Below are 14,560 nucleotides of genomic sequence, written 5' to 3'. Positions count from 1 at the left end.
ATTTTCTATGTCTGTGAGTCTGTTTCTGTTTAGTAAATGAGTTCATTTGTATCATTTTTTTAGATTCCACGTGTAAGCGATATCATATGATATTTGTCTTTCTCTGTCTGACTTACTTCACTTAGTATGATAATCTTGAATGCACCAACAGTCCAGTAAAGCACAGGAAGAGAACCCAAGCCGTAGGACACCTGCCTTGTTTTTCTCTCCATCTGGTGTGTTCCCTGTACTTCTGTCTAGTTCTCCTTTGTGCAAAGACCTCCAGCCTCTAAAATAGAAGTCAAAAGGACAACCTTATCTTTTCCTTCTCGAACAGGGCTGTTGTTTGAGTGCAATAACCTTTATTGTTGTTACTACATCTTCCCAGCAAAGAGCTTCCGCTGACTGGTTAGTCCTCCCAGAAGCTGTTTATTGCCTTGTGTGCAAACAAAGCGACGGAGACTGTCAGTCATCAGCCCCTCCATCATCAGACTCACCTTGTCTCAACTAATGATTTTAAAAAATTGCATATAAGGTTCATAATTGCAATAAGCCCCAGAGATCGCCGGCTCTAGCTATAGGTAATATCCGGTTTGTCAAAGTTTAATGGTCTGAAGCAAAGTAGTCCTCAAGCTTGTTACTGAGCTGTCAGGGCAAAAATCAGAATGATTCATTAGCCAAAAAGCAACATTTTGCTAACAAATCAGCTGTCCTTCCAATTATCCCCTGATGTTGCTCTGTCTGCCAAGCTTGGGCCTGATAATAAAGCTGTGTTAATAGTGCATTATTTCTTGCCCAGGGAATGACTGCACACAGATGAGCAGCATGCCGCAGTCTTAGCGATGAATGGTGGTGATGAATGATGGTGTATGCTGGGCTAAAATTGTAGCTTAAGTCAAGGAAATGAAGTCTCACAGGGGTTCTTCAACAGGCCCAGCTGAGTCAGGAGCTAACTGGGAAAGAAAAAGGGCTTGCTTTGGAAGCAGCATGGTTATATGGAGACCCGGGAACTGAGAAGCATTCTGCAACCATCCAAGCTGCTTATAAGAACAATCCAAAAAACTGTGGGGAATCATGCTGACTCCCATGGAGTAAACTGTTTGTAAGAGGTAGTCTGTGACTGAATTTGCATTTGCTTCTGAAAGCATGGGGTATTATCGACAGTTAATTCAATCATCCAGCCAGGATGTATTGAGACCTTACTGTGCACATCCCAGGGATAGGGTATACGAAAATAAACAAAGTTAAACAAAGCACAGTTCCTGTCTTCAGTGATCCCATTGTCTAACACTCACTGTATAGAAAACAGCCGTCATGGGCTAGGGGATCAGAACGCCACTCCCACTGGGAGCCCTGAAGGACTTTCCACAGGAGGGAGGGGTAAGAATTAGCTAGAAAGGAAGAGTTTCTCAGAAGGAGATAAGAGCAAGAACAAAAAGAGAGAAGTGAAAGAATGGGGCACCTTTGTGGAAAAGTAGGTGTGGTGTGTTGGAGAAATAACGGGAAATGAGACTGGAAAGGTGGCTTGGGGACCCTTGTGTACGGTGTCACATGTAATGCTAAAGGATTTGAATGTTATCCTGTGGGACAAAGGGATCTTTTTGTGATTTTGAGGCAAGGTTGTGACATGTTCAGATCTGTATTTAGGCTTTTCCTTCTAAGAATACAGATTTCTTGTCCTATTGCTGACCTAAGAACTCAAAATCTTTCCAGGTAAGGCTGATATGTACTAACTCCTGGACTGCATTCAAGGCGCTCCATCTGAAAGGCCCTTCTCATCTCCCTCTTAGTCACCTCTCCATTCCTACTTATCCTTCAAGGCTTTGCTCAGATCCCATATCCTGCAGGAGGACCCCCCAAATTCCCAAAAGTCATCTGAGAATACTACCTGCTTTCTCTGACATGGTCAAAAATGGTTTTAGGAAGGAGGTGAGTTGTGGGTTGGGGTCTTGAATGATGGTTAGGGTTTTGATGACTATGGAGAATGAGAGGGTTTTCCATGTAAATCAAAAGGCATAAGCAAAAGTTACAGAGACCTTAAGGTGCAATGATTATTTTGCATAGAATGAATAAATAGCTGAAACAGAAGAAGAGTCATAGAGGGAAGTAGTAAAAGAAAAAGATTGATAGTCAGTTTGGCAGGCAAATGGTGGAATAACTTGAAAGCCAAAGTAAGAATTTTTCATTTTGTGCAGGATGCCAGAGTTTTCCAATATATTGCTCTCTCTTCACTTGGTGCAGCTGAGTAGGGCCTACCACAGAGAGGGCCCCTGAACCAGCCTCTTTCTGCTACAAGAATACTTGTCAGTTTGCCGCTGTGCTCAGTAAAATGTCCTATGCTTAACGTGGTGGGGAAAAGGTTGTGAAGGACTGAAATGGCAAAGGTGAGCCACTGAAGAATTTTGAAAACAGAATTAACATGACGAGAGCAATGTTTTAGGAAAATTAGCTCAACATCAATACAGCTCAAATTCCAAATGATTTTCTGTCAGTATCCACTTAATTCCTTTACCGACAACATCACTCTCTTCTGACCCTAAAGCCAGATTTGAACTCATAGACTAATTATTAGGAATGAGAAGGAAAGGAGGAGATTGATTTGCTCACTCCAAGTGCAGAGCTTCCCATGTCCCCTCTACAAATTTTAGAAACAAATTGACAGGGCATACGGAAAGGTACAAGGAGAAAACTGTGTTTTGTGATTGGGAGGCCATCTCATTTCAGAATATTAATTAGATATCAGCTGGGGAGAATATGCATCTATTCTCGGCATCCACATGATTTCCGGGAAAAGCAAGAGAAGAAAGTTGTGCAGAAAACAAGCCAGTTTATACATGCTGCTGAGCTGTGTTTGCATGGGGTTGTGCCAGTACTTTATTTGGAAGGCTGTGAACGTCCAGAACATCAGCTTTTCAAATCATGTTTCAAATGGATTATGTTTTGTAGATTTTCCGTTTTGTTGATCTCTTACGTGAGCAATTGAAAATTGTCCGTAGTCTCGTGACTTTCAATAATAAAAAAGAATGCCCCGGGCTTCCCAGGTGGCGCAGTGGTTGAGAGTCCGCCCGCCGATGCAGGGGACACGGGTTCGTGCCCCGGTCCGGGAAGATCCCACATGCCCCAGAGCGGCTGGACCCGTGAGCCATGGCCGCTGAGCCTGCGCGTCCGGAGCCTGTGCTCCGCAGTGGGAGAGGCCACGGCAGTGAGAGGCCTGCGTACCGCAAAGAAGAATGCCCCTCTAATGTAGATATCAATGGATTTCCAGAGGGAGTTTTCCAGATTGGAGCTGCTAAAAGTAAATTCTTTGCAGCTCTATCAAGCTATTAAGTCATTCATTCAAAAGCCTCACCCTGGCTCTAGAAATTGTGTGGTTTCAATTTTTTAAAAAAATTTTGACTGGCAGGTTATTTACCAGCTCTGGATTCATAGCAACTCTGGATTCTTGGACCGGATTGGGTCTAAGCTCTCTTCCAGTTTTCAAAAACTGTGAAAGTATATGTGTATAGGTCAGAAGACTCCATAACTTGAAGAAACTAATTCTAATTGCTTGCTACTATAGTGCTAAAAAAGAAAAAAAGCTTAACAGATTCTCCTCCACTCTCAGATTATTATTAATTTAGCACTCTTTGGGGGTAATAAAGAGAAAATGAAGCCAAAATATTGGTAACAGAGTATAACAAGTTATAGTGGTAAGAGTGGTAGTAGCCTATGGTACTATATAGGTAGCTTATAGTGTTCTTGTTAATTTTTTGGTAAAAAGAATTATAAATAAGATACCACAGCATACCAAAACCTTTAGATTAAGTTTATAGCTGTACATAGCTTTATTATTAATAAAAAGAAAGGATACAAATATGTTAAATAAGGATATAACTTAAGATATTAAAATATGCAATAAGACTACAACTCTGAGAAAAGAAAGGAAGTAAAAATATTTTTAAAGCCAAAATTATGAATTAGAACACAGAAGGAAAATGAAAATAATAATATATTCAATAAAAAAATATATATCAATAAAATAAAGTTTTATCAAGGAAACTAAGTAAAAATATACAAACAATATTAAAATGAGAAAGGAGCTGGAATAAATAAGAGAATACCAATATAAGACTGTCATGTTCCATTGTATGATAATAAATTTGACAATTTCAGTGAGATGAATGACTTGGGAGATTTATAAATAACCAGAATTTACTCAAGAAGTAGAAATTTTGAGTATGTCCATGAATGAGGAAGAAGCTAAAATATATGAAAAACTTATCTCCAACAATGTCTCTGAAGTCAGACAATTTATCAGGGAGTTCTTAAAAAGAAAGAATAATTACAATGTCATATAAACTGTTTTAGGTTTTTTATAGAGTTGGCCAAAAAGTTCATTCTGGATTTTCCTTAACATCTTATGGAAAAGCCCGAATGAACTTTTTGGCCAACCCAGTATATAAAAAGGAAATTATTAAAACTAAACTTTTCATTTTAATATGCATAACTCAGATTCAAAAACCGAGAAAAATAGCTCCAAAACAGAAAACAATAGTTAAATTTCAGTGATCAAAAAAATTACAACGATTTTTTCAACGTAAAAATCCTAACAAAAATATTAGTGACTCAGATTGAGCAATGCCTTGAAAGAATGGTCCACCAAGGTCTAGTCACCATAGTGAGAGCCTAAGAACATGAGCTCTGGAATTCAGACTGCCTGCTCACTGATAGGATGTTGTTAAAGTCGAGTACTTAACTCTCTGTGCTTCAAGTTTATGGTCTATAAAGTGCAATTCGTAATAGGACCTACCTCTCAGGAATTTCATCAGGATTAAGTAAGGTGATACGTAGAAAGCACTCATCACAGTTCCCAGCACATAGTAAGCATTAAACAAATATTAGCTGTTGTCATCCTAATACCAGAAATGCATCATGATCCCTTAATATAATACACATCAACAATGGGTAAAAACGTTTTAAAACAGAATGAATTTAAAAGATAAGGTTTTTGATAAAAGTCAACACTCATCCTTGATTATCCATTAACCATTAAAAAACCAGGACAAGGAGAATACTTCATTAACATAATAAAAATACTTAACCCCTCAGGAAACATTTCACTTAACAGCCAAATAGTTGAACATATGATTTGATTTAGCATATTATTTAACATGATAAAAATATGAAACCTGCAGAAGAGACAGAACTATTGAAAGCAAGGAGAAATATAATTTTTTTGAACAAGAGAGGATTATCTCCTAGGAGGAGAGATGAGAGAGGAACAAGGAAAATTAACTTGAGATACATTTAGAATGACAGTAGTTCAAACACACTGTTGAGTACAAACTGAATATACAAAATGAAAACTTTCCAAAATCCCAAAAGTAACCATTTAGAAAGCAGGACATGAGAAAAGGAAGACCCCACTCACCTCTGGAAAGAATAAACCAAACACAGAAACTAACTATAAATAACTCTAGCAAGAAGTAGGTTGTCCTTGTGTTAAAACAAGCAAACTAAAAACATGAAACCTTAACTTGATGAGAGATGTAGAATATCTGGATAAATGGAGAAACATACTGTATTCCTGGAGGGAAAAACTGAGTATTTTAAGAAGATTTGTGTTCCCAAATTAATTTATATACCAATAAAATCAAAATTAGATTTTGGAGGAAACTGAACAGAATTATTCTTATGTTTAATTAGAGTAATAAACAGGAATGAACAGCCTTTACCTTTTTTCTGTTAAACAAAGGATAATGAGGAAACAACAACAAATATTATAATATGTAAATCTACATTAAATATGTTACTACTGACCGAGATCAGCAGCACAGATAAAACACCTTAGAACCTAACTCTATTATTTATAAAAATTTGATAAATGATAAAAGTCATATGGAGAAAAATCAATGGAGGAAATAATTATTCCATAAATGATGTGTAAATCTTTGTTAGCTCTTTAGAAAGAGAATTTTCAATGCTAAGAGCATAGATAATTTCACATTGATTTAAAATTAAATGCAAAAAATTGAACAACAAAATGATATTTATCTTCTCAGTAGGTAGGAAAGGCTTACTAAGCACTAAAATAGTGAAAGAGCCATAAAAGAAATCAGCTCAAAATGAAATGTTTGATACAATTAGCTCTATAAAATTTGAAACTTCTCTAAGTCAAACCAAAAATTAAAAAAAACTAAAAAGTAAACAACAAACTAGAATAGTACTAATAACAGATATAACAAAAGTTTAATAACTATATAAAGAGCTCCCAGAGGGCTTCCCTGGTGGCACAGTGGTTGAGAGTCCACCTGCTGATGCAGGGGACACGGGTTCGTGCCCCGGTCCGGGAAGATCCCACATGCCGCGGAGCAGCTGGGCCCGTGAGCCATGGCCGCTGAGCCTGCGCGTCCAGAGCCTGTGCTCCACAACGGGAGAGGCCACAACAGTGAGAGGCCCGCGTACCGCAAAAAAAAAAAAAAAAAAAGAGCTCCCAGAGATCAATATAAAGAATTACAAATTATCTGAAAAAACAAGTGAGCCACAGATATTACGAGGCAAATAGGAAATGCATTAACAAAAGGAAATACAGATCATTAATAAACATGCAAATAATATTAATAGTAACAAAGGAATGCATATTAAAATAAAGCATGTTCATCTATACATTAGCAAAGATTTTTGAAAGATTAAAATAAGTTCTGGGAAAGATTTGGAGAGAGAATCATTCTCATGTAGAGCTGGCAGACATAGGAATTGTTTCAGGCTTTCTGGATAGCAGTTTGGCAATGTGCATAAAGAAGTAATAAAAATATTCATGTCCTTCAACTAGTTATCTCCACTTTTAGGAATCTCTTTGAAGGAATTATCCAGAAAAACAAGCAGAGTTTTATTCCAGATTTTTCATTGCAGCATTGTCCATAAGCAGGAAAAAACTCCCTAGGTTTCTAACAATAGAGAGATGGTTATGTAAATCACAGTAGAGCATATTATAGAATATTGTTCAGGCATAGAAATGTTTTTGAAAGAGTATTTGATGGCATGGCCAAAAGCATTGTGTGCTCTCAGTTATGTTAAAAAAAATTGTGAGCTATGAATAGAAAATATACCGTAGGAAAATACTCCATAATGTTATTGAAGATTATCACTCAAAAGTAGGATTGTGATTAATTTTATTTTGTTTCCTTCTGCTTTCCAACTTATCTCAAATGAACATATTGTTACTATTGTTACATTTGCATAAAATATTCAGTCTTTTTTTAAAAGAACTTAGGCAACTCTCCTGTGATGATGCAGGGTTTTGTTTGCTTGTTTAATCAGAGAAGTCTTGAGAAATACTCACCGATGACCTCTGCAATCATGAAAACTAAGCATGTTCCTGAAGCAGCACAGAGTTTCCACTTGGCATAGACTTGCTCCTTTGCCCTGTTCTCTGTGGCCTTGGAGTTGCTGTGGCAGTGATACACGGCTCCTGACTCTGGCTCCTCTGGCTTCTCTCCAGGACGTTGATCTTTATTCAAGGGTTTCTGCTGGAGTTCCATGCTGAGGATGAGTTTGACAGAAGCAAGAAGTGAACATGGTTGCAAATAAACCTCTCACCGACAGCCCTACCCATTATCAGAGCTGCTATGAGGACATTTGCTGACTAGCTAGGAACTTATAATTCATGGCTCCTTCTACAAGAAATATCAAATGTAAGGAACCAAGCGAGAACTCTCCTTCTGAATTCTCAACTACAAAGAGTTTTGCTTTTATTTAGGCAAGCTCTTATTCAGTCTATACTACCGGTGATTAAAAGAAAGTAAAGGAAAAGGAGAAAGGAAGCAGATACATTTTGGTGCCTTTCCTTCACAGTCACTTCACTTTGAAAACATTTTGGGCACTGCTATAAATTTTAAAAGGCGCAGTAATGAGGTTATTATTATTAACGAGTAATGTGCGTATGAGCCAGCCTGGTGATTCAGACATTCACTATGGCATGGCAACACTCTCCCTTTCTTCTGCACAGCAACATTGTTAATAGATCATAGCACTTTTTCCTGCTGAGTCCATATGAACCCTCAGAAACCTTCTTAACACAGCTTTGCAGAAATCTCTACCAATCTATCAAAGTTGTAATGAGAGTTAAACCTACTTATACTTCCCAAAGCAGGCAGTGCCTGTCAGTTCTATTCAAATATAAAGCATTTATAGAAATATAGAGCCATTTATAGAAATATAGAATTTCACAAATGCAAAGATTGTAGATAACATTTAGTCCAACCCACAGTTTCTTACCTGAAGTAATTAAGATTCAGAGAGGTTAAGTAATTGCCTGAGATCAAACAGCTAGGAAACGGGAGAGCTGGGGCTCCAAGCCTAGTGTTTTTTCCACTATGCCCACACTGCCTCTCTACCTGAACATCGGTACACCTAAAACCAATTTTTACTGATGCCATGATCTTGAACTAATTAGATTTGTATTTTTTAATAAACTTATTAGAAGACATTAATAAGATTCTTAGGAGTAAGACCTTTACATTCATGACTGAAAGGTATAAACATGGAAATAAATTATTTTCCTCCACTTGAAGAGTTACTTTGTCTTATCACCATCCACAAAAAGATGTGATGGTTTTGGCTTAAGTGATGATTATTATTACAATTCTAATTATCCTTATATTTGGGGGGTTTTCCTAAATAAAATAACATACATATTCATTATAGAAAACCTGGAATTACAGAAAGGCACAAAGCAGAGAGAAAAAAATCAGTAATAAATTACCACCAAGAGACAACTATTATTGATAGTTTTTTGTTTAGCTTTGTAATAAATAAATACTGTTTTTACTTAGAGTCCATAGTAAGTAGGATGTTTTTGATAGCAAGTACAGAAAACAAAGCTCATGCTAGGTAAGTTAACAAATGGGAATTATTGGTTCTGCACCTGAAAACATCTAGAAGTATTAGGCTTCAGCCTGATTTATCAAAGCTCCAGATCCATTACTCTGCAGTTCTCAACTACTCTTCAACCTCAGGCTGGTTTTCCTCATGTAGTGGAATAGTTGCCCAAGATAATCAGGACTGTGTACTTGTTTTTTCTTATACAGCGAGAAACAGTGTTCATTCTCCCAACTGCAAAACAGGAGTCCTGAGTTGCATGCTGATTTGGCCAGCCTCTGTAGCCAGAGGACTATGGATGTGCTAATTGGCTTAGACCTTGTTACAGCCAGAAGATTGGCTAAACCCAACAACGCTGACTCCTGGAGCTGAGAGTGTGGTAAATGCTGCCCAAATCACATGACTGCAACTCAGTGGGGATGGGCTGGAATAGATTGTGGATGAAATGACAGTGTCACAATAGGATTCCACCAAAGATACAACTTTGGAACCTAATTTTTAGCTGTACATATTGTTAACATTTTCTCAACTTATTAAATATTCTATATCATTAGTTTAACATACAGAGAGCATTATATTTAGTATAGATATGTTACAACATAAGTAACTATTTTCTATTATTGGACAATTGCCTCTTTGCCAATTATTTGGCACCACTGTGATTCATATCCTTATAGTTATCGTTTGCTAAGTATATTATTATCTCCTTAAAATGCAATCCTGAAAGGGGAATTACTTGGCTAAAGAGTATCTACATTTTGGGCTTCCCTGGTGGCGCAGTGGTTAAGAATCCGCCTGCCAATGCAGGGGACATGGGCTCAAGCCCTGGTCCGGGAGGATCCCACATGGCACGGAGCAACTAAGCCCGTGCGCCACAACTACTGAGCCTGCGCTCTGGAGCCCGTGAGCCACAACTACTGAGCCCATGTGCCGCAACTACTGAAGCCCAAGCACCTAGAGCCTGTTTTCCACAACAAGAGAAGCCACTGCAATGAGAAGCCCGCGCACAGCAACAGAGTAGTCCCTGCTCGCCATGACTAGAGAAAGGCCACGTGCAGCAATGAAGACCCAACACAGCCAAAAATAAATAAATAAATTTATTTTTTAAAAAAAGAGTATCTGCATTTTTAAGGATTTTGATGTATATTTGCCAAATTGGCTTCAGAATGTTTTTGCCGATGATGTTAACAGCACTCAGGATTTTGAGCAATTCTAAGTAATCTCCATATTGGAATAAGAACTATTTGGCAAGAGGCACATAGAGTACTCATACCTATAAATTTTCACCTTTGTAATGTGATACATACCCTGATAATAAACAACCGTATAAGGTGGTAGTGTTAGTCACCAATGGTCATCGACGCAGAGGAGCCAGAGAACTAATAGGAAAACATGGTGGAGGTTTCCTTTTTCCTAGTGCTGAGAAGGCAGTATGAACCAAATATTCTGGCATTGTTCATATGACCACTCTGGCCATATGAAGCTTAACTTCATTTTCTATTTTTCGTGAATCTTGTGGGCAGAGAAAACCAGGTGGTGAGTGACTGAGAGAGAACTTATCCTGGAACAGTTTAGAAGCAGACCAAGGCAGGAATTCCACCAGGAGAACAGCCTGTGAGCAATGCCACAAGAGGAAAAGTGCAAGAAGCCTGGCCAATTTTTACTTTTAAATGCTGCTACCTTGTCCTAGACCTAAGATTAACCAAGTTGGATACATTTTGAGCTGAGATTGTTCCTTGAAGCACTAAGCCAGAAATCCGAAACAGGACGGAAATTGGATACAGTGTGTTCACGTGTGTGTATGTATGTGTTTTATGAGGGGAGATGGGAGTCCACCATCTTCGCTGGGCTCCCCAAAGGGTCTGTGATTCCAAAAGAAGTTAAAAAACTGAAGTTAAAATATATTCCTCATCATCTCATAAGAGCAAAGTGGTCTAAGTGTCTCTAGATTGCAGTACAGGCTCTTGATCTGAAAAGTGATGCAAATTCTAAGAAGAATTTTAAAACGAAGGTTCTAAAAAGCAAATGCCAGAATGCATCAAAATATGAATTTGCTTTCAAAGAATAAATCACCAGAGGTCACCACACATTCAAATATGGCTGACGCTTTGAAGAGTAGGAACAATAGGCCGGAGCAAAGAAACTTACTGTAGCATCAAACAGAAAAAACGGGGAGAAACAGAGAAGAAAAGTAGGGAAATATTACAAAAGTTGATGTCAATAGCCTAGAACTTAGAGTTCATCTCTTAAAATAAGAATTAGAAACTGGAGCTTTATTTTGTGATCTTGGAGAAGCATTTTTGTTTTTAATTTTGTATCTTATTTTTGTCTGTTGGTAGAAGTCAAACCCCTTTGGTTCTATATCTCTTAAGTGGAGCTGGTAATATTTTTCACACTCTTACTTCACATGTTGACTATATAAAATCACTTTGTTTTTGTACTTTCACATTACCTTTCCCAAGAGCCTTAAACCACTCCTCCTGTTGGGAGAGGAGGTAAAATCTAAGGTCCCGCCATGCATTTCCAACACTTCGTGTATTCATTCGTTCAACAAATGTGTTGCATGCCTGCACCATCAGAGGTGCTAATGATACCATGCCTTTGAGACCAGCAAAGTTCTTGACCTAAGAAGCTTATATCCTAGCAGAGGGGAACACAGCAAACCAGCTGATAGTAACAGAGGCTGTGTAGTATCATGGGCAGTGACTGGGAGAGGAAAGGTGAGGCTACCTGAAATAGAGTGGTAGGGGAAGGCACCTCTGTCGATGATATCTGAGCAGTAACTTAAAAGATAACCCGGAGCAGACCCACAGGAAGGGGGAACATCACAAGCAGAGGGCATTGCTGGTGCAAAAGCCAAAAGGCAAGAAAGAACTTGTCTTGTTCAGAAGCTTGTCTTGAACAGAAAGGAAACTGCATAGTGGCCACTGTAGCATCAAGAGAGTAAAACTGAATCAAGTCAAAGAAGTAGGCAGAAGTCAGATCATGCAGAACTCTGTGGGCCATTGTAAAGGGTTTCATTTTCTTCAAAATATAAAAGGAGGAAGTCGGAAGGTTTTGACTAGGGAGGTAACATTATGTGGTTCACATTTCTAAAATGATCGTTTTGGGTGTTGCTTGGAAGGCTAGAGTATAGTGAGCAAAATATGGAGACCGTTTATTTGATTAGATGTTATGAGGGAGTGGGGAATAGAAGTGTTCACCTAACAGGTGTAATTTCTTGTCCCAGACCAGCTATCCAGTGTTCCACCCCTTTTTTAAACAGCTTTATTATAATATAATTCATATGCCACAAACCCATTTAATGTATACAATTAATGGGTTTTAGCATATATACAAAGTCATACAACCATCACCACAATCTAATTTAGAACATTTTCATCACCCCAAAAAGAAATTCCATACCCAGTAAATCCCCAGTCTCCTTACACACAATCCTACCTCAGGAAATCACTAATCTTATTTCTGTCTTTATAAATTTGCCTCTCCTGGACATTTTCTATAAATGGAAGCATACATTATGTAGATTTTGTGACTGGCTTCTTTCACTTAGTATAGTGTTTTCAAGGTTCATCCATGTTATACCAAATTTCAGTATGTCAGTACTTCATTGCTTTTTATTTCCAGATAGTACTAAGTTGTATGGATATACATCTGATGGACATTTAGGTTGTTTACATTTTTTCAGCTATTATGAATAATGCTACTTTGCAAATTTGTATACAAGGTTTTGTGGAAGTATGTTTTCATTTCTATTGTTTTTCTATCTGGAATATTGAACTCATAGAATAAGTTGGAAAATGTTCACTCTTTTATTTTTTGGAAGAATTGATATTCATTCTATTTTACATCTTTGGTAGAAGTCATCAGTGAGACATTTGGGCTTTCTTTGTGTGAAGCTAATACAGTCTCTTTACTTGTTATTGGTCTACTCAGATTTTTATTTCCTCTCGAGTTTGGTAGCTGATATCTTTCTGTGAAGTTTTCCATTTCATCAAAGATTACATGCATTTTATTTTATGTGATTTATCTTTAAATCAATTAAGAGAAAAAAGGAGAGTAAATATTCTGTCTTTTATAATTATCTACATAATTACCTTTACTGATGCTGTTTGATTTTTTGTGTGTTGACTCTAGTTAATGGCTGGTGTCATTTGTTTTAAGCCTGAAGAATTTCCTTTACTATTACTTGTAAAATGAATCTGCTAGCAAAAAGTTCTCTCAATTTTTATTCATTTGGGAATTTCTTTATTTCACCTTCATTTTACAAAGATAGTTCTGTTGGATAAAAGTTGATTGATTGGCAGGGTTTGTTTTTTCTTTCAGTACTTTAAATATGCTGCCCCACTGCCTTCCAGCCTCCTTTGTTTCTGATAGAAATCAGCTGTTAATCTTACTGAGAAACTCTTGCTCACGATGAGTCTTTTTTCCTCTTACTGCTTTCAAGATTTTTCTATGTGTTTTGCTTTCAATATTTTAACTATGATGTGTGTGTCAGAGTATAGATCTGTTTGCCTTGATTCTTCTTAGAGTTTGTTGACTCTCATGGATGTATAAATTAATATTTTCACCAAATTTTGAAATTTGTTCCTTTGAATGTTTTTCTGCTCCTTTTCTGCCTCCTCTCTTTCTGGTATTCCCATTATGTATGTGGTAGGATATTTAACTATGTACCACATTTCTCTGAGGCTCTGTTAATTTTTATTCATTCCTTTTTCTCTCTGTACTTTGTGTTGCATAACTATTGACCTGTCTTCACAGTCACTGATTCTTTCTTCTGCCAGCTCATATCTACTGCTGAGTCCCTTTGTTCCATGTATTGTACTTTTCAACTTCAGAATTTGGTTCTTTTTTTATTATTTCTATCTATTATTACTGATATTCTCTATGTGATGAGACATTGTCATCATGCCTTTCTTTAATTCTTTAAACACGGTTTTCTTTAATTCTTTGAACATATTTATAATAGCTGCTTTAAATCTTTGAATGCTGAGTTCAACATGGGGGCCCTTTCCAAGGCAGTTTCTATTACCTGCTCTCTTTACTGTTTATAGGTTATTCTTTCCTGTTCCTTTGCATAGGTTGCCATATTTTTCTGGAAACTGGATGTTTTAGGTAATATATTGTAGCAATTCTGAATACTGATCCCCAGCGGGCTTGTTATTGTGGCTGCTTACTTGTTTGCTTTTTTATTTGTTTAGTGAATTGGCTTGTCTAGTTCAGTGGAGTATTTTCTTTGACCTTCCCTGCTGTGTAGCCTCTATTGCCATTTCTCAGAGAGTGCAGCCTTGGACATGCGCACAGTTATCCTTCCCTCTCCCTACCCGCTTTCCCAGGGATGGTGATCATTTTAATCATGTTTTCTTTGACTGTCTTTTTCCATGCATCACTGTTAAGCTTCTGGCTGCTCTGCCTTTGTTGGTATCACACTCAGCTCTTGTCCTCCTTAATCACTTGCTGATTGCTCTAATGTTTTCAGCAGTAACCTGAGGCATAAATTACAATGTTATCCAATTAAAGTTGGGCCATGTATTAGTCTCCTCTAGCTTCTATAGTAAAATACTGCAGACTGGGTAGCTTAAACAACAGAAATTTAGTTTTTCATAGTTCTAGAGGCTAGAAATCCATTATTAAGGTGCTGGAAAATTTGGTTTCTGGTTTTGGTGGCCCTGGCTTGTAGATGGCTGTCTTCTTGTTATGTTCTCACATGGTAGAAAGAGAG

General features: G+C 37.5%; 1 protein-coding gene across 1 annotated transcript in view; it reads right to left on the bottom strand.

Annotated features, from left to right (window-relative positions):
• Positions 1-14,560, bottom strand: part of SLC30A8 (solute carrier family 30 member 8) — a 35,110-nt gene that overhangs the window by 16,544 nt on the left and 4,006 nt on the right. The window contains exon 2 of the mRNA XM_024741295.1: positions 7,301-7,500. Within this exon, the coding sequence (XP_024597063.1) occupies positions 7,301-7,500 (200 nt within the window). The remainder of the gene's footprint in view (positions 1-7,300; positions 7,501-14,560) is intronic.

This window comes from Neophocaena asiaeorientalis, unplaced genomic scaffold (assembly GCF_003031525.2).
Source record: "Neophocaena asiaeorientalis asiaeorientalis breed wild unplaced genomic scaffold, Neophocaena_asiaeorientalis_V1.1 scaffold177, whole genome shotgun sequence".
Lineage (NCBI taxonomy): Eukaryota > Metazoa > Chordata > Mammalia > Artiodactyla > Phocoenidae > Neophocaena > Neophocaena asiaeorientalis.
This window is presented reverse-complemented; position numbering and strand designations above follow the sequence as displayed.